General features: G+C 36.9%; 2 protein-coding genes across 7 annotated transcripts; one reads left to right on the forward strand and one right to left on the reverse strand.

Annotated features, from left to right (window-relative positions):
- Positions 1-601: 601 nt before the first annotated feature.
- Positions 602-3,303, forward strand: LOC144422074 (uncharacterized). Of its 4 annotated transcripts, none has more exons than XM_078111848.1 (4): positions 602-1,240; positions 2,167-2,240; positions 2,423-2,513; positions 2,976-3,303. In XM_078111848.1, the coding sequence occupies exons 1-4, from the start codon at positions 1,111-1,113 to the stop codon at positions 3,119-3,121; spliced, it is 441 nt and encodes a 146-aa protein (XP_077967974.1). In that variant the 5' UTR covers positions 602-1,110; the 3' UTR covers positions 3,122-3,303. The 4 variants fall into 4 exon arrangements, with proteins under 4 accessions (XP_077967974.1, XP_077967975.1, XP_077967976.1 ...); XM_078111849.1 differs by having other exon boundaries at positions 2,426-2,513; XM_078111850.1 differs by lacking the exon at positions 2,976-3,303 and adding an exon at positions 1,488-1,647.
- A 14,480-nt stretch (positions 3,304-17,783) lies between these two features.
- LOC120326381 (uncharacterized) lies at positions 17,784-21,103 on the reverse strand. Of its 3 annotated transcripts, XM_078111831.1 has the most exons (3): positions 20,966-21,103; positions 20,403-20,637; positions 17,784-18,591 (listed from the first exon to the last, which is right to left on the reverse strand). In XM_078111831.1, exons 2-3 carry the CDS (start codon positions 20,593-20,595, stop codon positions 18,281-18,283), a joined length of 504 nt encoding a protein of 167 aa, XP_077967957.1. In that variant the 5' UTR covers positions 20,596-20,637; positions 20,966-21,103; the 3' UTR covers positions 17,784-18,280. The 3 variants fall into 2 exon arrangements, with proteins under 3 accessions (XP_077967957.1, XP_039248590.2, XP_077967956.1); XM_039392656.2 differs by having other exon boundaries at positions 17,784-20,637.
- Between the last annotated feature and the right edge of the window lie 1,265 nt (positions 21,104-22,368).

Consider the following 22,368-nt stretch of genomic DNA (forward strand, 5'->3'; position numbering starts at 1 on the left):
AATGGCCAAGTACGGCTCTGATTCGGCGTATTTTTCATACAATAATTTTACACGACTGTACTGAACAGTACCGGTATCTAAAGTTGCTCAAACACTCCCAAAATTAGTGACAAAGTATGAAAATAATGTTTGGGGTCAAAGGTCAAACGTCCATTTTGCTCTAATTTGACGTATTTTTTATCCATTAATTCTACGTAAAAACACTACCAAAATAAATGACAAAGTATGTCCATTTTGCTCTGGTTCAACGTATTTTTTATCCAATAATTTTACGCGGATGTACTGAACAGTACCGGTATCCAAAGTCGCACAAACACTCTCAAAATTAGCGACAAACTGTAGAAATAATGTTTGGGGTCAAAGGTCAAACGTCCATTTTTTCTCTGATTCAACGTATTTTTTATCCGATACCGGTAATTTTACGCGGATGTATTGAGAGGTATCTGATGTCAAAGTCAGTTGCACGCGAGTGCAGTTGTTTTGCACGTCGTGAGCTATAATTGCACGCCAGGAATTCTTATTTGCACGCGGGAATTTCTGATTGCACGCCCGATTTCTCGTTCAAAAAGGCCATGAAATCCAGACTGGCTGTTAAGGCCGGTATACACGACAGTGTGCAAACTCACCGCACCGTATTTTCTTTGTTTGTTTTATTTTATTCGTCTGCGGTGGTCTGCGCTGAGTTTATCTACGTTGGCGAACGCTCGAGTAGCGTTTTCTGAACGCAGTTCGCCGTACTGACTGTCTTGCTCCGCTCGTCTTGGTGGTTTCCGAAGGGAAACTGGTTGTTTTTCATGTGATAAGTGAAAGTTTTGAACTATTTTCCTGGTTTACGGGTTGGCTTTTATAACTATAGGCTTCAGAGTGTAGAAGTTCAGAATTACTAGAGCGATTTGTATCATCTGTAGATAGTAGTAGTACCTGCGGGTTCGGACATGGTACCGGTACCTATCCGCCCATGGTAATTAATTTTGTGCTGGGTAGTGTGTTCTTATGGTTTACCACAATCTGACAATATCGTTAGACTACCGGTATTCAAATCATCGAGCTTTCACCAATTTGGATTTTTTTCAGCAATTGAATAGGTGCGGTAGTCAGTTTTAATTTAATATGGAGGAAAAACTCATTGCTCTAGTTGAGGAATATCCTTGCCTGTATAATACCACACAGGACTCGTACCGCCGAAAGGATTTCAAAGGCAATGCTTGGGCAGAGATAGCTCGAGAGATGGGTATGCCATGTAAGTAGTCTGATTAGTGTAGTTAATTTTTCTAGACTTGGCCTATGGCTTGTCAGGAACTAGTCCAATTTTGCAGCAAATGAATTGTTTTATATTGCTGAAAATGATAGTAGCCTAATCGATGTAAATAAGCTAAATGATGACTAGATTACGAGGTATCGGTATTGGTTAATTTAGTTGAATCGCCTTTAAAGAAAGTGCTATGTTTTGCTACAAAGAACTAGTTTCCTCTTCATATTCTGTAAAGGGCAAGAATGCGAGAATAAGTGGAAAAACCTTCGAGATAAATATAGGAGGGAAAAGAAGAAAAGGGCAGAATTGAAATCTGGTGCGGCGGCAAGTCATCGGGTTGAGTGGAGCCTTATGAGATCCTTAGAGTTCCTTGAACCGTTTACAGCCATGAGGAGGTGGGTGTTTGAACAAGGAGCCTGCATTTTCTACATATTGTCAGTGTATCTTTTGATAATAAAGCTTTTACCAAGGAAAGGCTATTAGTTTAGACCAGAATCGTGTTTTGTAGTTGACCAGGATATGCATAAAGGTAACTTTCAGGGTACCAACACTAAATAATGTACTATTCGAAGTTTATACAAAAATTTCATTTTTGAGTATGGTATCTTTATCAATTTCCAAATTAGATTTCATATTAAAAAATATGAGGCAAAGAATTAGGAAATGTAAAAAATTATAGTTGAACATATTTCGAACAAAATTGATGTTGAATAGATTTGGACATTTTATACATATTTAACAACTGTGTTCTTTCTCATAGCTATGTTCAGAATCCTAAACTTATTATACAGTATGTCTGTGTAATTTAGGCATCAGTACTTAGGTAGCTCAGAACATTCTTTTGTATAAAGTGACCAAAATTAGGCACTGTAATGTAAGTACAAGATAACGTCTTTCTGCACAAACATTTACAGTACAACATCAAACCTGCCAATGCCGGATACACCATCTTCGAGTGATGTTGATGTTACATTGGAAGCGGTATCAGGTAAGCACCAAAATATGATTTTAAAATATTTTATAAATTTTAATTGTCAGACGTATGATGCTGTATTATGAAATACCCTAATATCATGCATTGTTGCAATAAATAAGTTGTATTCGCTTTTCTGAAAAAATGCTTTTGAATTCTATACTATTATATGATCGAATATGCCATTCTTTTTTTAGCAGATGAAACAGACCAATTTCAACCACCTGTGGCAAAAAAGCAGCCGGTATGACCTCAGTGCTGTGTTAGAAAAATTGCAGCAGTCATCAGGTAAGTCAAGTCGAGCAGTGATTCTTATAAAGTGAATCGTGGTTCATAACTTGGATGCCTGGAAACCATCTTGAGTCGCTATTTCAAAAAAATTGGCGCTCCCGTACGATGTTAACCAAGATGGCGGACGCTTTGAACGTAGTGTGTGTATCAGGTTGGGACATAATTTTATTCCAATTTCCCTTATTTTAGTTCTGTTAAAAATTTGAATTCTAGCCAAGTGAAATTAGGGTTGAACCTTAACCTGGTACACATACTATGTGCCGATGTCTGACATCTTGATTCACGTACCTCACGAGTACCATGACACCTACATTATTTTAGTTTAAATTGTTGACTTTCTCATTTGTGTAAATAATTTTTGGTGAAATATTTATGCTTCAGATCACTCAAAAAAATATCTACTTACTGGTACGTATCAAACCAAAATTATATATATATATAAATGTTTCTTGTTTTTAGAGAAAATACAGGAAGATCCTGATGAACTCTTCTTGTTGAGCATGGCTCACGAGGTTAAGACGATGAGTGTGGAAAAAAGATGGAGGTTCAAAGTTGGAGTCATGAATCTCATTAATGAAATTAAATACTCTATTGATATTACTTAAATATAAATTTTCCTGAATATTTTTTTTGTTTTAAATCTTGCCAACTAGATATCATTGCTCAGTAGCTTTCGTACATCCCTGTAAGTGCTAACCCAATAGTGTACCTAAAATGTCAACCAGTCTGGTGATTTACCCTCGTAGTTGCTATTATCTCCACTGCGGCAACATATATAAAAACAAGATGAAAGATTCCGCTAACCAAGTCGGAACCAAAATTTTTTTTATTCAGAAAAGGTGAAACAAAGCAATAAAACCAAAAAATGATAAGGGGGATAGTGCATTTAGATCATATTTCGACCACTCGAGAACACATATTTATCCTGCCATGGCAGTGCCCCTTTCTCACTAACAAAATATTCGCTGAATTGTTCTCTAACTTTTACTGCCTCCTTCGCACTCGGCCTTCCAATCTTCCTGATATTTAACATTGCTGAATTTTCTTCGGCCTTCCACTGCACTGCACCTTCACTGACCTCGTGATCTACGAAATCCGCCTCAAAATAATTAGAATCATATCTAAGAAAGTTGTGAAGGACTGTGCATGCTTTAATGATATGGTCTGTTCTGGCTGGTGATACGCATATAGGCCTGCGGAAAATTCTGAATCGAGATACCATAATGCCAAAGGCATTCTCCACAACCCTGCGAGCTCTCGAGAGGCGATAGTTGAAAATACGGGACCTTCTTGATAATCCGGTACCTGGAAAAGGACGCATCAAATTGGTTTTTAAGGGAAAAGCCTCATCACCAAGAAAAACGTGTGGTAGTGGCTCCATCATCCCTTCCAATATGGTGCTTTTTGGCAGGTCTAATGAACCATCCAGGAGTTTTTTTCCAAAAGATGATGAGGCAAAAACATTCCCATCACTCTGCCGTCCATACGCCCCAACATCCACGTAAATAAATCTGTACTTTGCGTCTGAAACTGCAAGCAGTACCAGACTGAAAGTTTTTTTATAGTTGAAAAATGATGAACCACTGTTTGCAGGAGCTTGTATGACAACATGTTTCCCATCAATACTTCCAACACAGTTTGGAAATTGCCATAACTGTTAAAATCGTTTGCAATAATCTTCCACTGATTTTCACTTGGGACTGCCATGAACACAGGCTGCAGGGAATCCTATATTGCAGCGCAGGTTTCTGGAATAATTCGCGATATGGTCGTTTTATGAATCCTGTAAGAGAACCCGATGGTCTGATATGAATCCCCCGTCACCAAATATCTGAAAAATATATAATGTTGTATTTAGCGATAAACTACCATATGTAGACTAACGTTAGGTACTGTTCATTTATATTTTAATCAATCAATCACGATTTCACTCATACTGTGGGTTAAAACCCTATTTCAAAATACCTCAAAGTGACTGCAAGTCGTTCCTCAGGCGGAATTGGTTCACGCATATTTGTAGTTTGTTTCACAATCTTGCTCTCTATCATATTCAAAAGACGGTCAAATGTAGATGGTGTCATGTGGAAGTACTGTTTAAAATAGGCTTCTCTTTCCATTCTCATCTCCCTAACCAATCTGTAGTATTCTCCTGAAATTGGAGGCAAAGAAGGTGAGTATAGGCTTCGTGAGACTGAGACGTATGCATTTAGTGTATTGTAAAAAAAAATTACCATGTTCCACCACAATCTCTTGCCGACACAGCGCTCATCCTCTTTTAATCTAATACAGAGAACCACAAACAATAACTTCAGCTGATGTCGGTACAAGTACTGCTTGTAGCGCCGTGACCGAAAACGACTTATTCTTCTTCGCGATACGATACCCATTTTAATAAAATTAATCTTGCAACGATCCCCAAAATATCCAAAACAGAAATAATACAAAAGACGAAGGACAAGTCCGTTTCCCGCCTGACCTCACGTCACAGTACACTGCGCAGAACTGTGGTTCCGTGCACACTGCACAGTGCGGAGAGTCGCTGTGCGGTGAGTTATACTACTGCCGTGTATACCGGCCTTTAGGCTCATTAGAGATTCTGTCGTAGCTGACCAACGATCTGTTGTGAACGATATACCGTTGCCGGCTTCTTCAGGTGTGAGCATGAGTTCAACCTTTTCCACAACTTTCGGATAAATTTCAAAAAGGATTTCAGTTCTGTCAGTTTTCAATATTGTTGTTGCCTGTGGCTGATTATTGCTCTTGTTTCTGGAAGACGCCACTTTCTAACAGAACTGTCAACGTAAGTTGCTCTCCGTCACGTTTGCTGGCAACTTGCAGTTTGTCATAAATGTCGCTTTGATGGTGTTAAAAATGAACCGAAAAGTTGATTGAGTTTTTCTATCCCGTTTCATCCGGTCTTTGCTTTATCAAGTCAATGCTTGTCATCCTTCACATTGAGCCTATTCGGCAGTAAAGTATTCTACACCTTGGATCTACTTACAACCGACATCCGGGACAACAGCACACCCAGCTAGTTAGAAATTAAATATATTAATTCATGTGTACTGCCAATATGTAACACATTATAATTTGACCTTGGTCACAACGTCTGATGATGACGTAAGGGATTTGTGTGGGACGTCACAGTAACCGATGTTTATAGCAACCATCTTCTTTACCCTGTAAGAAGGAAGCTTCGTTTCTGCCAAATTTGGCCGCCTGCATTCAGCGCGTTGCCTCCATATGGTTACGTATTCTGTAAAAAATAGTATTTTTGAAATAGTCTACTAAGTTGTCATTAGAAAGAGATTTATTTCGTCAGCCAGAAACAAACAGCCATAACAATAAAAATGGCTACCAAAAATATATTTTTTTTTGGTGTATACTGGACGCGATCGATACGACCATGCTGTTATCAACGCCAGCTCCCTTCCCATCGTCAACTCTCTTCTTCATTGAAGAAAAGCCAGAGTCGGGGTATGTTCGAGTAGTACAATTCAGTTTTCTTCTCAGTTCAACCAGCCCAATCTCTGGATGGTGCTGAATGTTCTTTCTTTGTTTTTACAAGGATCACGATCACGGTTGCCTGTATTTATCCGATTAAACCAATAAACTATATTTAATATCAAGTCCGATAAAGATTTGTATTTCCTCTCCCTCATTTCGGACAGAACGGATGTAGATGACTTTGTATGGAAACGACTGAAAAAGTAATAAAATGGTTATATTTATGTTCTTTCCCCAACATGGCTGCGCTCCTGACTACAGCATGTATTTGCATCCCTCTTCTCTCACAATCGTAGTGAATTTTCCAGAAGTGAAGAGCTAATTGTACTGGTGGTCCTGGTGGAGTAACAGTAGTCGGATACCATACAAGGAAAATTGATATAACTCTCTTGTTCGTTCGCACGTATAAAATTGTCATTAAACTGACAATTACGCAACAAAGATATATGTATATGCAGATACATTTCAAGTATGTGACTTACAATTTGACAATTGCTAGATAAACTTATTTGTTCGAATCCTTAGAGTTGGCTTTCGCGCACGACGACATACCTGGTAATTACTCAAATGGTATGCTTCATACTTTTCATTTCCTTTAATGCCAAATAGCCAGGAAGAGCAGTTTGGTTTGTTATTTCAAAACATTTGCACAGAGCAATACTGGATGATAGAAATAGCAATTTGCTAGCATGCAAGTTGAGCCATTGTAGATACGTTTGAAAAAAGTTATTAAATAATTATATATATAATCTTTCTCACTGACTTGTGCTGCCACACTAACCTTCATTTTTTCGTAACTTGTTGATGTTACATGAGTGCGAGTAAGTATTGGAAATTTTCCTGGAAGGAAGAGGCATCATGTCCGCATTTATCAGTAGCCTTATTGGATTCCAAGAAGTGGTTCGTTATTCCAACGATCTCCGTGCGGTGACATGTTATTATTTCTGACGTTTTCAATCAAATGCGGAGAATAGTTTATGAAATATACGTACCTTAGAGTATAATGGTGTGATATAACACCATTAGTAAAGATAGTGGCCCATACTGTTTACTACAACTGTAAAGAGTTACTTATCCAAATCGCAGAAATTTTTCATTCTATATTTCAACATAAATTAGTGTATTTCCTGTCTTTCTAAATTTTGAACAAATTCTTTCCATTTGTTGAGCGTTCTTTGCATTTGGAGTTGCAGTACTTTCATCAAACACTCCCCGCACACCCGTCCTCCATAATTTCAGAAACACGTCTTGATTTACGTACTTTGCGTACCATCTACCTGTACATAGCTGAAATCATCAGTCTATTCGCGATCAACCACAAATAATTTGATATAAATCAAATTAGTACTGGAGATCAATATTTCAAAGTCAACTTTAGACATATGTACCAATTTTCGAATGTCAATTTTGGGTGAACTTAATCGTAACGCCATTGATTGAGAAGACGCCTCAGAAATGATTTTCGTTTTCAATATACTTTTGTCAGGCAATTCTATTAGGCAAGAAGCTTTCAGAGGTCTAGGCGGTGGCTTAATTACATATCTTTCGATTTATCACTACCGTGATTTTGACATCTCTTACCCCATTACTCAATTTGGTCTCTGTTTTCGACTTTACTTTTTTTGGGACGTACAATAAAGTTATCCTGATATTCCCTAATTATGGAGTCATGAAGTTGATCATACACTACAGCGATCTTGTCAAGACATATTTAGACCGCCTGTTGTTGACTCGAGTACGCTTTAGCTCCTGTTGACTTTTCTCCACGATTCCATGTGTTCGATTATATTCTACTAAGTTTTGTTTGTTAGAGACCATGGATTTTGCGTAAAGATGCCTATACATTTCATAGCCTATTGTTATACCAAACCTGCCTAAATCACCCACTAGCAAAGCACCAGATAGACAAATTTTTGGTACATAAAATGTTTTAAATTTAGTCAATACGTCCGCGCAATAAAACAGTTTGAACCACATAAGCGTCAGTAGCAATTTTTTGTAGCTTTAGCAATATCCAGATATAGTTATTCGGTAAAAGGATTACACTCACTCCAGTCTGGATCTGATGCTTCTTGCTCGAGATCACATTCGGGTGGGCTGGAATATTATTTTTCGATACACTTTTTCAAGTAAGACCAGCTATCATATTATCAACAAGATTTGAATTCCGAGATGTATGCAATAAATTTTGTGATAAACCTCTAATAGATGACAAAAAGTGCCCAACAAATCCCCGACCAAATATAATACTTCCCGCGCAAATGAGATTTTCACGTGAATAAAAAATTGAATTGAACATGCGAAATTATAACACGTCAATATGAAAAAAGACAATTTATTAAACGGAGCCAGCCCCTTCTATAAATATAAGGAATAAATAGATAAACATTCGGTTAGTGGTACGTTATCTGGCTGACGGTACATTTTAAGATAAAAAAAAGACGTGTCAACGGCAGACACTGGCAACTCACAGAGAAAATCACATGAAAAGAATACATGTGCAAACGCAGTTCGGTTTGATGAATATCACTTCTGGGTTTATGCATGATTGGTTGATCTAAATTCAGTTGCCATGCTTTGTTTACTGGAATCCTGATCACTGACTGAATTGCAAAAATGTTAAACAAGGTCTTTTTATCTGTTGAGAAAAACGGTTGTGAGCTGGTTTATGCGCAACAAAGTAATTTCCATGCTGCCTCGGCCCTGGTTTCTCTCTGCTATCAATGGCTTTTGTTTCTTTAACATTTTCGTGTTATACTGATAGATTCCCCTTTTCCTCAATATATCAAACTCTTGTTGTCTTTTTGCGTAAGCGAGCGACAAGATTTATCTTACTGTCGGTTCATCTTTATGAATTGTACAGACATGTCTTTTAAAGCTTTACAATAAACTCTCGCAAAATATGCAAGGCCGTGCAAACTAAAAGAATCGTGGAACCTGTTCATGGTAACAAACAATCTTATAAACATGGAAGCGCTCGCCATTACCAACTTACATACGGAGCATGTCGACAAGAGCCACTTTTTACCCTGATTTTAGGGAACGCAGCTCCAGTGAATGGTTTTGATGAAACTTTTAAAATATGACGAAACCTCCTTTTTAAGAGGAATGCAGTAAAACTTGTCTGAGTTTCTTCAGTTGAATGAAAGTACATTGTGCGACAAAGCAGTTCCGATGTTTGGCATGCTGTAGCCGTAATAAAATCCGTATTTGATCTAAAAATAGGATAAAAACATTTTATGGTTAGAGCCCATTAAACCTAGCTCACCTTCGGAAATGTGATGTTTTGTAGATTGCTGCCCGACAGTAGAAGGTATGGACGATGCTGATCGTTTTTGCTGCGGAGGTATGCGGTTTGCTCACCACTTGCAATGGCGGATCCTCTTCGGTATGCGACGGGTCGTGTGCGAAATTCCCTCATGTTATCTTACCATTTTTTGTTAGCCGGAAGACTCTTCTCTGCAACCCATTATTTGAATTGAAACTGCAAGAAGAAATTTGTATTCCCGTTTCATTTCCTACATTCTTATGGACATATTTTCTCACGTTGTCGACTGTGACCTCATGTAGATATTCTAAACCAGACTGTAGACTGCTGTACCGGTTATGATAATACAGTCGAATCTCGGATGAAGTTGTCATGCTTTGTTCAATAGAATCCAGATCACTGACTGAATTGCAAAAATGTTAAACAAGGTCTTTTTATCTGTTGAGAAAAACGGTTGTGAGCTGGTTTATCCGCAACAAAGTAATTTTAATGCTGCCTCGGCCCTGGTTTCTCTCCGCTATCAATGGCTTGTGCTTCTTTAACGTTTTCATATTATACTGATAAATTCCCCTTTTTTCTCAATAAATCGATCTCTTCTAAGTCATTTAAAAGTCTTGCTGCTAGTGTGCACAAATATATTTCACCGTTGACCTACAGTATGTATGTCTGACCTTGGTTGGACGAAATATTACAGAAATATATTTGCGTTAGTGTGCAACAAGACTCTTGAATCACTTGGGATAGTTATTTTCACTTTTGCTACAGCATCCTTGCAATATATGCATACGGAGAAGTAGTTAAACCCAATCGAACTCTTGTTGTCTTTTTGCGAACATTTTTGGTTCTTTCAAATTCCATACAGCGTCATTAATTGCATTTTTGTCGCACCGTTTTAAATTATATGTAAACCCCTTAAGAAAATCCTGGCTGCGCTCCTGATTGCATAATATTTGTGAGTTCAACTGGCAAAGTATTTTTCCTTTAACTTCTTCAAAGTGGTAAATTTTATGTCCTCTTATTTAAAAAATACTTACGTTGAAAATTAGTTCGATTCAACTATTGTTTCACGGTGGGTTTTTGGTGCAGCTGCTATCTCAGGGCCGTTACTGCACAGAAGCATTAGATAATAATGATTATATAATTTTAATCACTAAGGTGGAGCATATATAATATCTATAGTCATTATTATCTAATGCTTTTTTGCGGTACTTGAAAACTTGTGAACATCAGAAAGCATTTTTCAATAGAGTTTCCCAACTTTTCCCAAAGAAAAGGTTTCCTACTTTTCTCTACTCGATGTTTTTGTCATATAAACTATATATTCGAATCTCTTTTTCTTCCCGTATTTCTCTAAGAGGTTATATAATAAACTTCACCTTAAGTCATGATGGATGGATCTTACTGTTGAGTTGTTCTGCTGCTGTTGAAAATTAGCACGCTCCAAATATTGTTTCGGTTTTTGTCTTTCTCTAATTGTTGTTTTTAGGTTTTTTGGTGCAGGGCCGTTACTGCAAAAAAGCAGTAGATAAATAATGACTATATAATTTCAATCACTAAGGTGGAGTGTTAAGTTTGTTAACTTGAATTCTGAAATGAGTGTCTTATTTTTCAGTGTAAATGATAAAATAAAACATATTAATCATACTAATTAACAGAGGTGCATATCAGATGTATGTACTCAAGTCTAGCTTGGTGGTTCTTATCAAGGATGATTAACTTATTAACTAGTTTTATTAGCGCTTATAAAAAATAGCTAGAGTGAAGTTCCATCTACCTAAAATACATTGTAATTATATTATTTGCTTTGGCCTTGCAAGAAGATCACTTATAAACATTTGGCCCGCAATACTTGAAAACTTACTTGAACATCAGAAAGCAATTTTCAATAGAGTTTTCCCAAAGAAAAGTTTCCTACTTTTCTCTACTGTTTTCTCATATAAACCAAAAAAATATATATCTGAATCCCGTATTTCTCTAAGAGGTTATATGAAAAACTTCACCTTGAGTCATGATGTATTGAACTGTTTTGCTTCTGAAAATGAGGTACAAATAAAATTTAACTACATACCAACAGATATGAAGCACAGCTACAAAATTTACTATTATGGGAATCTTCTTGAACAAAATTCCAATACTGAGTACTAAATGTGACCTGAATTTTTTTTTTATCCAAACAAATCATTTAAATAAAAACCAAGCATCATCCGATACAAACAAACCCTAGTCAGGCTCGATATTCATATAAAAATTTACTATTTAGTTCATCTAATTTTTCAAAAAACAGAGAACATGTAGAATCACTATTTACCATAAAGACTAGTTTCTGGACTGTCTAATGCTTATTGCTCACAATGACAATTTCAGTAAATGTGAATGCACTAAGTATCGTTGAAACAACAATTTAACATAGAAAATATGCAATATTTGTCTCATTGAAAAACTTGGGACTACATTTGGCACAAGTGGGCAGAGCAATAATATAAACGTTGGGGTTCAAATCTTGCTAGAAATTTCAAGAGTTTTTTTATATCTTCAGAATAGAAAATATCAATTTAGATGAATTAGATGTTTTCATGTAACCTATAAACAAATCAGAGGAACAATGATTACTGTTATGCAGATAAACAATAGTGAAAAGTAATACTTATACTGGTAGTTGAAGTTTTATGAAAAAATGAGAAGGCTTCCACTTAGCCTTGTAGTAATAAAGGCATCAGGTGAAACGTAGAAAGATTTGACGTAATGACAAGAGCAAAATACTATTATACATGTATCCATACCAATATGAGCGCCTTTCTAAACATAAACTCGTTTTAGGATGCTCAAATCTGAGTGTAAACAAGGGTCTTACTATATGGCTTACCTCAACGCTTATTCCAATGTAAGTGTTGAGTGAAAATTAATGCACAAACTTTATTTGCAATTACCATGAACTGAACTTCAGTTTAGAGTTACACACGCTTACATTTCGGGGGCCAGCAAGTCGGGGGTGGGAGGATTTTGCGGGCTACGAGGGTGAACACTGTTTTGCAAATTTAGAAACGTCAAAACAGAAAAAGTAGGACAGGTAAATAATATATTCTATGAGAATTTCTCCAAAATTTCAGGACAAATAATATTTTGATCATGTAGAAATAACATTATTGATCTGTTTTAGTATCAGTGTTTTAACTCAAAGCTGAGTTGTGTTATTAATTAACAGTTTTATAAACATCCGCATACGGTTATTGAATTGATAATAATGTTCCCGTCAAATCAGGATCGTAATTTACAAACTGTGATATGGAAGGTCAAATCCTAGCAGAAGATAAAAATTAGAATAAAATTCATTAGTGTTGAGAATATTCAAATTATTCTATTGAAAAAAAGTGGATTTTGCCCACCTTTAATTACGGCGGGTGTCAAGACTCATTGAATGACAATAAAAATATCCACTTGATTTAGCATTAACTCTCTCAATGATTTCACAGTTGATCAATGCTACATGCGAGCTTGTTTTGTGCATATGAATTTAAGAATATAAGTATAGGAACTACTGGCATACATCATTCGTTTATTCTCTATATTCATTTTGTTTCTAAGTTGTCAAGATTTTATTTTGTTCTTGTTGTATTTTGTGTTCATTAATCACGTTTGTGCAAGACATCGATCGGTATATAAATATTTCACACTTGTCTTATAGCAGTCGAGAGTGTGAGGCTACATATGTCTCTCTGACAAATAGTTAATTTCCTTATGAAACAACGAAGAGCGGATGATTAGTAGATGTTTATCGACGCCTGCCAAAGGGAGGCCATCTGAACGTTACTCTTGAATTTTGCTGTGAATGACGCAAAAATATTTTTTTTTTAAAATGCCATACAGCGTCGTTAGTTGCACTTTTGTCGCACCGTTTTGAATTCTATGTAATTGTAAACCCCCTTACATGACTCCTCATTTAGAATTACTTATTTTGTTTAATTGATATATGTCTTTCCAAATTTTTTTTTCATTCAAATTTTGGTGTTTAAGATGCCTTTCCGAACCATGACTCTTTGTGTTGGAGATGGTGGTTGAAGACAACTGCAAAGAAAATTATAACAATTTTGGCGCGGCGGTGTGGCTCAACGGGCTAAGCGTTAGGAATATGCTCGCCACCGCACCTCTAACTACTCTGCGTGGGTTCGCAGGTTCGAATCCCATGTAGGGATGGTTATGTGCGAGAGGATTGTTGGACTCCTCGCCGTCGTTGGGTGGTTCACGTAACCGCTGGTCGGTTACGGCTTCCTCCACCACCAAGTCCATGCTTCCGAAAACAAACAATACAGTAATCCCATACCCGACTTGGAATGGTAACCGGACGAGAGGCCGTGGTTCGCCATATGGATAAACCGTCTTATCGGCTTTCCTCTCCCCCGGGATAAATATGTAAATCCCATCCTAATTAGAAAAATGCAAATGCGTAAAAATGGTGAACAGGAGCCGTTATTATAATAACTATAAAATTTTACCCACTGAGGTGAGATATAAATTTTGTCTTTTTTGAATTTTGGAATGTTGATCTTAAGTTTCAGTGAAATTATGAAATAAAATATATTAGTCATACTAATTAACTGAGGGGGATATCCGAGCACTCGAGTCTAGTAGTGGTATTTGAGAATTGGCTGGTTAGACTGGTGGGTCTTATCTAGGATGAGTAACTTGTTAACCAGTTTACAAAATTTTTTTTACTATTACTTGATATTTTTGTCAAATAAACTATATATTTAAATCTTTGGTCCGTCCAGTATTTGTCTAAGTCCATATACCTCTATCACTCTTGAGATGTAAGATTACAAATACAACATGGAATATTCTGAATTTTATTACATAAAAAATTTCACCTTTAGCCATGGTTCGGATGGATTTTTTGGTTCTGAAAATCGAGTACAAAGAAAATTTAACTACATACCAACAGGGAGGAAGCACAGTTACAATGTACTATTATAAGAACCTTCTTGAATAAAATTCCAATACTAACCTGAAATTTTTCTTGTCTAAACATATCTCTATATATAAATCAACTAAGCCTACATACACACAAACCTTATATTAACTCGGGCTCAAAATTTTGTATATAAGTTACTATTTAGTTCAGGGGTGTCAAACTCGTGGGTTTTCAAAGGCCGCATTGCATTTTGGGAGTTGTGCAAAGGGCCGCAAACAGCTTTTGATATATTTTGATAATGTATACTTAATAGCATATTTGTAGATATGTGTAGTTTGTGACATATATTGTGGTGCAATTAAATAGCCGAATAAAGTTTTGTTATTTTCTGAAATTTCAAATGGCATTTACGTATTAATTTCTTGGTATTTCACTACTATTGCAAATTTATTTATTACGAAAATCAAAGTTTTTTTACAACTATCCAAAACATTTTTGAACGAAGATTTGATTAAAGAATAATACATAACAAAAATTACTTAATCTAAATATATACCCCTAAAATACTAACGAATAAACTCAATGTTTTTTTTATCACATATGTCCTGACGTCTGGCATCTCTTTTGTGCCACCAGCTTACTAATATCGGGCTGAAATGATTTTACAGTACCAACTCTAATTAACGAGGTCACATGATTATCGGTTATACTGGATCGTTGAGAATGTTTGATTCATTTCAATAATGCGAAATATTACATTCCTCATTTCATGAATAGATCAGTTAACAAAAGTAATGACATTTTCCGCCACATTACCTACCACTGGCACCACGTGGCCGCTTGGGTTATGATTTATATATATTGATTTTTAGTAACTAGGTAGTTGTATAATTATAATAATATACAAACACATAAAAATATTCTATTTAAAGGTGATCTTTAAATTTGTCATATTGACTGCTGAGCTTATTCCGATATTGTCTACTTATATTGTATTCTTTCATTGTGCTGATAGAAATGTGCCAAATTGAACAGTGTGCTTTAGAATTTTAGAAATATTGCAACCCCCTTTTTTCCAAAAATGCCACTTTCTTCGTGTACCTTGCGTTTCATTTAGAAGTGTTTTTTTTTTCAATTATTTTTCTGCTAGCTTGAAGTGTGTTCGTAATTGGGTCAAATTTAATTTTTTAAAACTAGTTTCTGTAAATTGTCCTTTTTTGTGTGAATAATGAATTAAATGAAAAAAAAAAATTTAATATTACCAATATTACAATTATTGGTAAGCGTTCGAGGGCCGCATTGGAAGTTCTCTGGGGCCGCATGTTTGACATCCCTGATTTAGTTCATTCAACTTTTATAAAATAATCTATGTATCTACTTCCATATCAGTTGCTGCTTGTATGGGGCTACATTCAAGTCAAAGGGCATAAATAGCTGAGGTTTGAACATTTAGAATATCGAATAAACTAGATAAGTGAAAAATAAAGAAACAAAGTATTTTACTTGCGCTATGTTATCTTGGTACTTACTTGGTATGTTCTTTTTGATTCAGTTGCAGCACGTCAAAAGCACTATCATGTCAAAAAGGGTAATGAGCTTTTATGGTAATCTGATCTGAAATTCCCAAGTCATAAGTCTTGACACAGATTGTATTTTTGTATGATAGGGTAACTTAGAACATTTCAATTTACAGTATTATAAAAAAGGCTCTTATCAGACTACTGCTACTTTTCTGAATCCGCAATTTCCGAAGCATACAAGGTGAATTCAGTCTAAAGTTTAATGCTTGGCCAATGATAAAATCTTCAACTTTGTAACTGTGGTTACACAAGACTAACTAACACATGCTTCCTCTATCTATGCCTTTACTCTGGTGGTCTATGTATGCTTATAATACAAGTACGACGTGACAAAAATAAAGATACTGTGTTAGTGTGCGACAAGACTCTTAGGACACATAAAGTGAAAGCTATATTCTCAAATAGCCATAAATGGTGGTGGTATATTTGTTGATGCTTCCACAATCCAATAAAATTTAACACAGAAGAAGAAAAAAAACTTACGTTTGGTGTATTTTCTTTTGCTGCTTTCAGATGACGGCTAAAATAAAAATAATAAAATACTTATCAATATTTTATATGAATATCATAACTGCACGTCAAAAAATTGTGATTGCCCAAATCGTGTCGGACTGATTAAGACACATTTATCTTTTTTCACATTTAGATTTGGTTTCAAAGTAAGATAAATAGGAAAATGTGAGAATTTATCAAATGTTAATCCGGTCAAAATTTATTTATCTTGAGGTTAGGAACTTAAGTCGGATTCTTATTTCTTGTTTGACCTGGGTCTGAGAGACACAGAGCCCTGAAATTAGAATTCAGATGAAACCTAATTTTAATTGGAAATACTAAAGATTAGAACATACAATCATGAGTCAAAACTATTTTTTCATCCAATCAAAAAAATATATAATAAATCAATGAAAAGGTCACAAACGATATTATTATTTCGTAACAGAAGTATTACGATGTTACATAACAATGGTAGTGTTACGCAATGACATATCTCAACATTGTACTGTACAGGTACACGTACAGTACTTGATGCATAAAATTTTCATGATGAGATGAGATGGTTTCAAAATACGTTCTTTTGGGATATCTTATCTAAAAATGGGGCACGTCATCAAAGAGTGCAGAATTTTCTAGTTTAATATTTATATTTGTTAATTTTAATATAAAATTCCTCACATACAAAGTTTATTAAACACAGACCAAGATAGTCTTATTATGTCTTTTTCTTAACACCACTTTTAAAAATGTGACCGGTCATTGAAAAGTACTAAAGTCTTCCGTGGAATAAAATCTGGCAACAGCTTCCCGACCAGCTTTGCCGTTGAGACTTTTTTGTTCCTTGTTAAATTGTTTTCTGGCAACGCTTATTTTCTTTTCCCGAAACGAGAGATGTCTTCTAGGGTAAATTTGGTGGTAATCCGGCAGGAATCCTTGAATTGGTTCCCCTCTTCCTCGGGATAATTTATGAAATTGTATGATATACATGTGGGATAAGTACACGTAGGGTACGCTACCTAATGTGCCCCACTGCGACTCCAAGATACAGGGCAACTGGAGACGCGTCCTGTCCCTTGGGTCCCCAAATAATGTCTTCAATCTATGCACCAACTGACCAACACACACTGCAACCTGTACACCAACAATCACGTAGACTTGTGTTGAAAGAAACTTTATTATCTTGTTTAAACACATCTAATGTTGACGTCAGTGATAACAGTCTATTACAGTATTAGAGTCAGTGTTAGTGTCGGTGATAAATTGACTGTTTTTGACAAGGACCCAAAGAATAGCCATAAGTATGCCAAGATACAAAAATAAGAATAGCCATAAGTATGCCAAGATACAAAAATAAAAACATTAATCAGTATAACGATACGTAAAAACCTATTCGGCTAATGTATGAATAAGCCTAATAATATTCTGAGCATAAACACCCCCGTCACGTCTTTTGATAGCCCGGAATCTATATCGACGAGACAATGAAAACGTATCGAACGCGCCACTCTCAGCCCCTTTGTCCACAAACAAGACACGTGCATAAATCACTTCTTTATATTCTTGGCAAAGAACAGCGGTTTTCTTAAATAAATAAAACAAAATTGATTAACATAAGTCAAAGCATATAACAACAACAAAAGGCAAATTTCTCACCCAAACGTTTTCCGATCCGGGAGGCTAATACAATTAAAATATATAACAGATAAATAAACAGTCCACAATACAGACAAATATCTGCGACTATTTACACGACGAATACGTGATGCAAATGACCGAAAGGAAAACGCTAAACCAGACAATAGATAATAATACTAATTTACGCTACAAACAAAGGGTAATAATGGGTCTACAATGATTGGGTGCAAGGCAGAGCACGATGCACTGCATACAGTGGTAAAATATACGACAAACGTACGTTTACAACGTAACATACCCCCACCCGAATATATGACCCAGGGAATATATTCTAAAAAATTAAACGTTGTAAATGAAACAATAATTCGATCCACTATTTTTGGTCTTCTAGAAATCGACATAGTTTAGTAATGGGTCGTCTGACAACATTTGTGCCGGTTCTCACCAACACTGAGCGGACGAGTCCATGTTTGTCTGGGAAGGTATTTATAGCCCTCCCAACAGTCCATCGACCGCGAGGAATCGATTCATCAACTAGCAGAACCATATCGTCGACTTTGAAGTTATCACGTCCTCTCGTCCATTTTGACCTTTGTGTTATTGTTGGCAGGTACTCTTTAATCCATCGACGCCAGAATTCATCAACTAGCAGTGGCTCCAACTTCTCATGAGTAATCGATTGACCTGTCAACAATACAGATAGAATTCGTTTAGTTGATTTAATCATTCTTTCAAAAACGCCACCCATATGACTGGCGTATGGTGGATTAAAGTTAAATTCTACATCACGTCGACGCAGATAGTTTGCAATACTTTGCTCGTTCCATTTGCTAATTGATTCTTTCAATTCGCGACAAGCACCTACAAAATTGCTTCCATTGTCGCAATATATCTGAACAGGACGACCTCTGCGTCCAGTAAAGCGTCTCAATGCGTCAATGAAGTCGTCTGGCTCTTTGGGTTTATCACAGGATGTGGCAATAACCATTTTGTTGGATAGATGTTCGGCGACCTAGGACTGTCAGCTATACGAGCGTATCCTTCATCAACATAATCATTCAATGTCTGAATATATTTTTGGTGCAATGTGTCATCTTTTAAAAGACGTCGCTTTAACTGACGAAGGCGATTCTCCGCCACTTTCTGATTACATGGTAACTCGCGATGATTGATTTTCCACAATAAAGGTAGTTCGTAATGTCCATCAACAAATTTGAGTTTGTCTTCCATGCAACTACGCGCTATTCTATCTTCGCGGGAAGTTTTAGTGTCACAAATACTGGGGACGTCAGCAAAATCCGTACGCCAAAGTCTCTCAATCTGCGACGCCAAAGGATTTGTATCAACGAAATTAATGGAAGTGTTTTCATAGACGGTCAGAGACGGACCCATAAGAGACCAACCCAGGGGGGTTTTCACCGCAATCGGCTGTTGACTTCGATCCTTTCTAAATTCCTCCCACACAAACACTTCGGGAACATCCGCTCATATCAGCAAAGTCACTTCACCGTCGTGTATTCGAGGAAAGTCGATATCAGACAAATAGGATAGCTTACGCAAGGAACTGCGCGAGGGTAGCTTATTGGGCTTTATGGGCAAGTTACTGACGCACAATACATTGGGCAATTCAATGCATTCGTCATGTCCGTCAATTCCTTTAACGAGTAGAGGGGACAACTTCTTTGCTTTAACACATTTGGGACGATTACCAACAGTTTGCAATGTAACATCTATAGGCACCCCGGTTAGATTTAATTTGTTCATCAATTTCACACTACACATGGTGGTTGTAGAAGCGCAGTCCAAAAGAGCGTATGTATCGAAAGCCCTGTTGCCAGCAGTTACTGTCACCGGGACGATATTCATGTAAACACCGGTGTTCCCTTGTTGCTTTGCGGGCGTCAATTTATTAGCGTGAACGTCGTGATCCGCATGGTTCATCGAGGTACCGACGGAACAAGTCTGTTTACTAATACCATCTCGCCGTGTAGGTGTCTCGAAATCGCGATGCAACAAAACATGATGGAACGGATACTTACAATCGTGAATGGGGCAACTTTCATTCTGGGTGCACTGTCTAAACATATGCCCTCGTCTTAAGCATTTGAAGCACAACTGATTCCGTCTAGCCACGTTATATCGTTCGTACCATGAAAGGACTTTAAATTTCTTACAGTTGAATAATTCGTGAGAGAAATTACAACACGGGCAGTGCCAATTTGAACCACTAGCAGAAATAGCAAAAGCACTACCTTTCGCCTTAGAATTTTCATAATAATTTGATTGCCTTCTATCTCTTCGGGCAAAACGAAAGTCTGATCTTGAAACATTAGCTTGCTCGGTGACAAATTTAGAGAGGTCGTTGTAACTAGCTTCACGATCCTCCGTTTCTAAAATTGTTGCCACTTTGAAATCCCAAGCGTTTTGCGACTCTGGTGGCAATCGTTTAACAATGGCCAGCAAATTGTCAAAATTATTAAGATTGTCGTACTCACTGATTTCTCCAAGAACTAAGCCACATTTCCGCATCAGTCGCGCATACGCTTGCATACCTTTCGCGTCGTCAAAGTTCAACTTCGGACCACGCTTCAGCCTGTCCAAACAGGTGCGGGAAATGACACGATCTTTACCATATTCATTCTTCAGCTCTCTCATAGCTTCGCGATATCCGCGACTCGGTTCCATCATTGAGCAATGATCAATGGCATTTTTCGCTTCGCCCTGGCACAGCTGTAACAAATAACTCAGACGTACGTTATCATCATCTACAAGGTCTGTAACATGGGCCTTAAAGTTGCGGATCAAGGAATAATATTCCATTGGATCACCTGAAAATTTTGCAATTTCCGGTTTGGGTAGATCGACAGTTCTGCGATGTAAAGCATGGTTCAAACGTGGAGGCACAGGATTAGCTGAGCTACTATCAGCTGTGTGTGTAGGCAAAGTCGGCAAACGCCGTGGAGTATTTTCACGACCGTTATCAATGAGCTGTGATTTAGGTGGGAAATCACGGGATTTCACGCTATTGTCGTGCCTAATTCTATCTACTGTTACCCACCGCAAAAATTCGTCATCGCTCATTTCCCAAACCTTTGATTCTGTTTCAGCAGCCTGTAAAGCGTGTCTTGTCTGAAGCTTACGCAAGTCGTATTCTAAAGCTGAGAGTTCTTCTTCTTGACGGGCCTTTAGGCGTGCCAGCTCCAACTTCACTCTTGCATTCCGGACGGAGAAAGTCGATGACGCTGAAGAACTCACGTCGTTAACGTCACTGGAACTCCTGCAAACATCTAGATGAGTTTTAAATTCATTAAAACTGCCAGGAGCATTGCTAATCATTGCCTGATGTTGGTCATCCGACCTACCACCGGTTGCCATTATTGAGAACCCGAATTAATGTTTGAAACCCTTTGGTTGAAAACTTGAGAATTTTGGTATTAACGTTAATATCATTGAAAACTTCACAAATTATGTTTGGAAACTTGAAATCGTTTGAATTTTGAAGCCCGTTTGAAAACTTTTATGTCACGTCTTTTGATAGCCCGGAATCTATATCGACGAGACACAATGAAAACGTATCGAACGCGCCACTCTCAGCCCCTTTGTCCACAAACAAGACACGTGCATAAATCACTTCTTTATATTCTTGGCAAAGAACAGCGGTTTTCTTAAATAAATAAAACAAAATTGATTAACATAAGTCAAAGCATATAACAACAACAAAAGGCAAATTTCTCACCCAAATGTTTTCCGATCCGGGAGGCTAATACAATTAAAATATATAACAGATAAATAAACAGTCCACAATACAGACAAATATCTGCGACTCTTTACACGACGAATACGTGATGCAAATGACCGAAAGGAAAACGCTAAAACAGACAATAGATAATAATACTAATTTACGCTACAAACAAAGGGTAATAATGGGTCTACAATGATTGGGTGCAAGGCAGAGCACGATGCACTGCATACAGTGGTAAAATATACGACAAACGTACGTTTACAACGTAACACCCCCTGTTAATCAATATGTAACGCATAGCATAAGTCCAACCCCAAATATAGATAAACCTATCATTAATAAAATATATAATCGCACAGCATCCTCCTTAATACGCAAAGCGCAACGAGCGTCTACCTCGTGGCAAGGAAAATTCTGGAAGACCGTAAAACGCGGGGAAAGAAGTGACTTATTACGTCACAGCAAAGATGGGCAATGTAAAATCATAAAGCGTGACTAACTTAACGGTGCTTAAAGTGAAGGACTTAAAGTTCCATAAAATACATGCAAACATTTCTTACAACACATGTGTGGCGTACCAAAATTGATATCACCACTCAGGTTCTTTCTGTCAGCTTATTGGACACTGAAGTTGCACTAGATGTCAATCACGAAATAATCTTCTTGCGGTTCCAAATACAGCAGAGTAACTAATTTAACTAACTAGATTAATTATACAC

This window comes from Styela clava, chromosome 4 (assembly GCF_964204865.1).
Source record: "Styela clava chromosome 4, kaStyClav1.hap1.2, whole genome shotgun sequence".
NCBI lineage: Eukaryota > Metazoa > Chordata > Ascidiacea > Stolidobranchia > Styelidae > Styela > Styela clava.

Coding starts and splice junctions, on each gene's coding strand:
- LOC120326381 (XM_039392656.2), bottom strand. CDS start 20,595: ATGATGGAACCGAGTCGCGGATATCGCGAAGCTATGAGAGAGCTGAAG.
- LOC144422074 (XM_078111848.1), top strand. CDS start 1,111: ATGGAGGAAAAACTCATTGCTCTAGTTGAGGAATATCCTTGCCTGTAT. Junction 2,241..2,422: donor TACATTGGAAGCGGTATCAG/GTAAGCACCAAA, acceptor TTCTTTTTTTAG/CAGATGAAACAGACCAATTT. Junction 2,514..2,975: donor AAAATTGCAGCAGTCATCAG/GTAAGTCAAGTC, acceptor TCTTGTTTTTAG/AGAAAATACAGGAAGATCCT.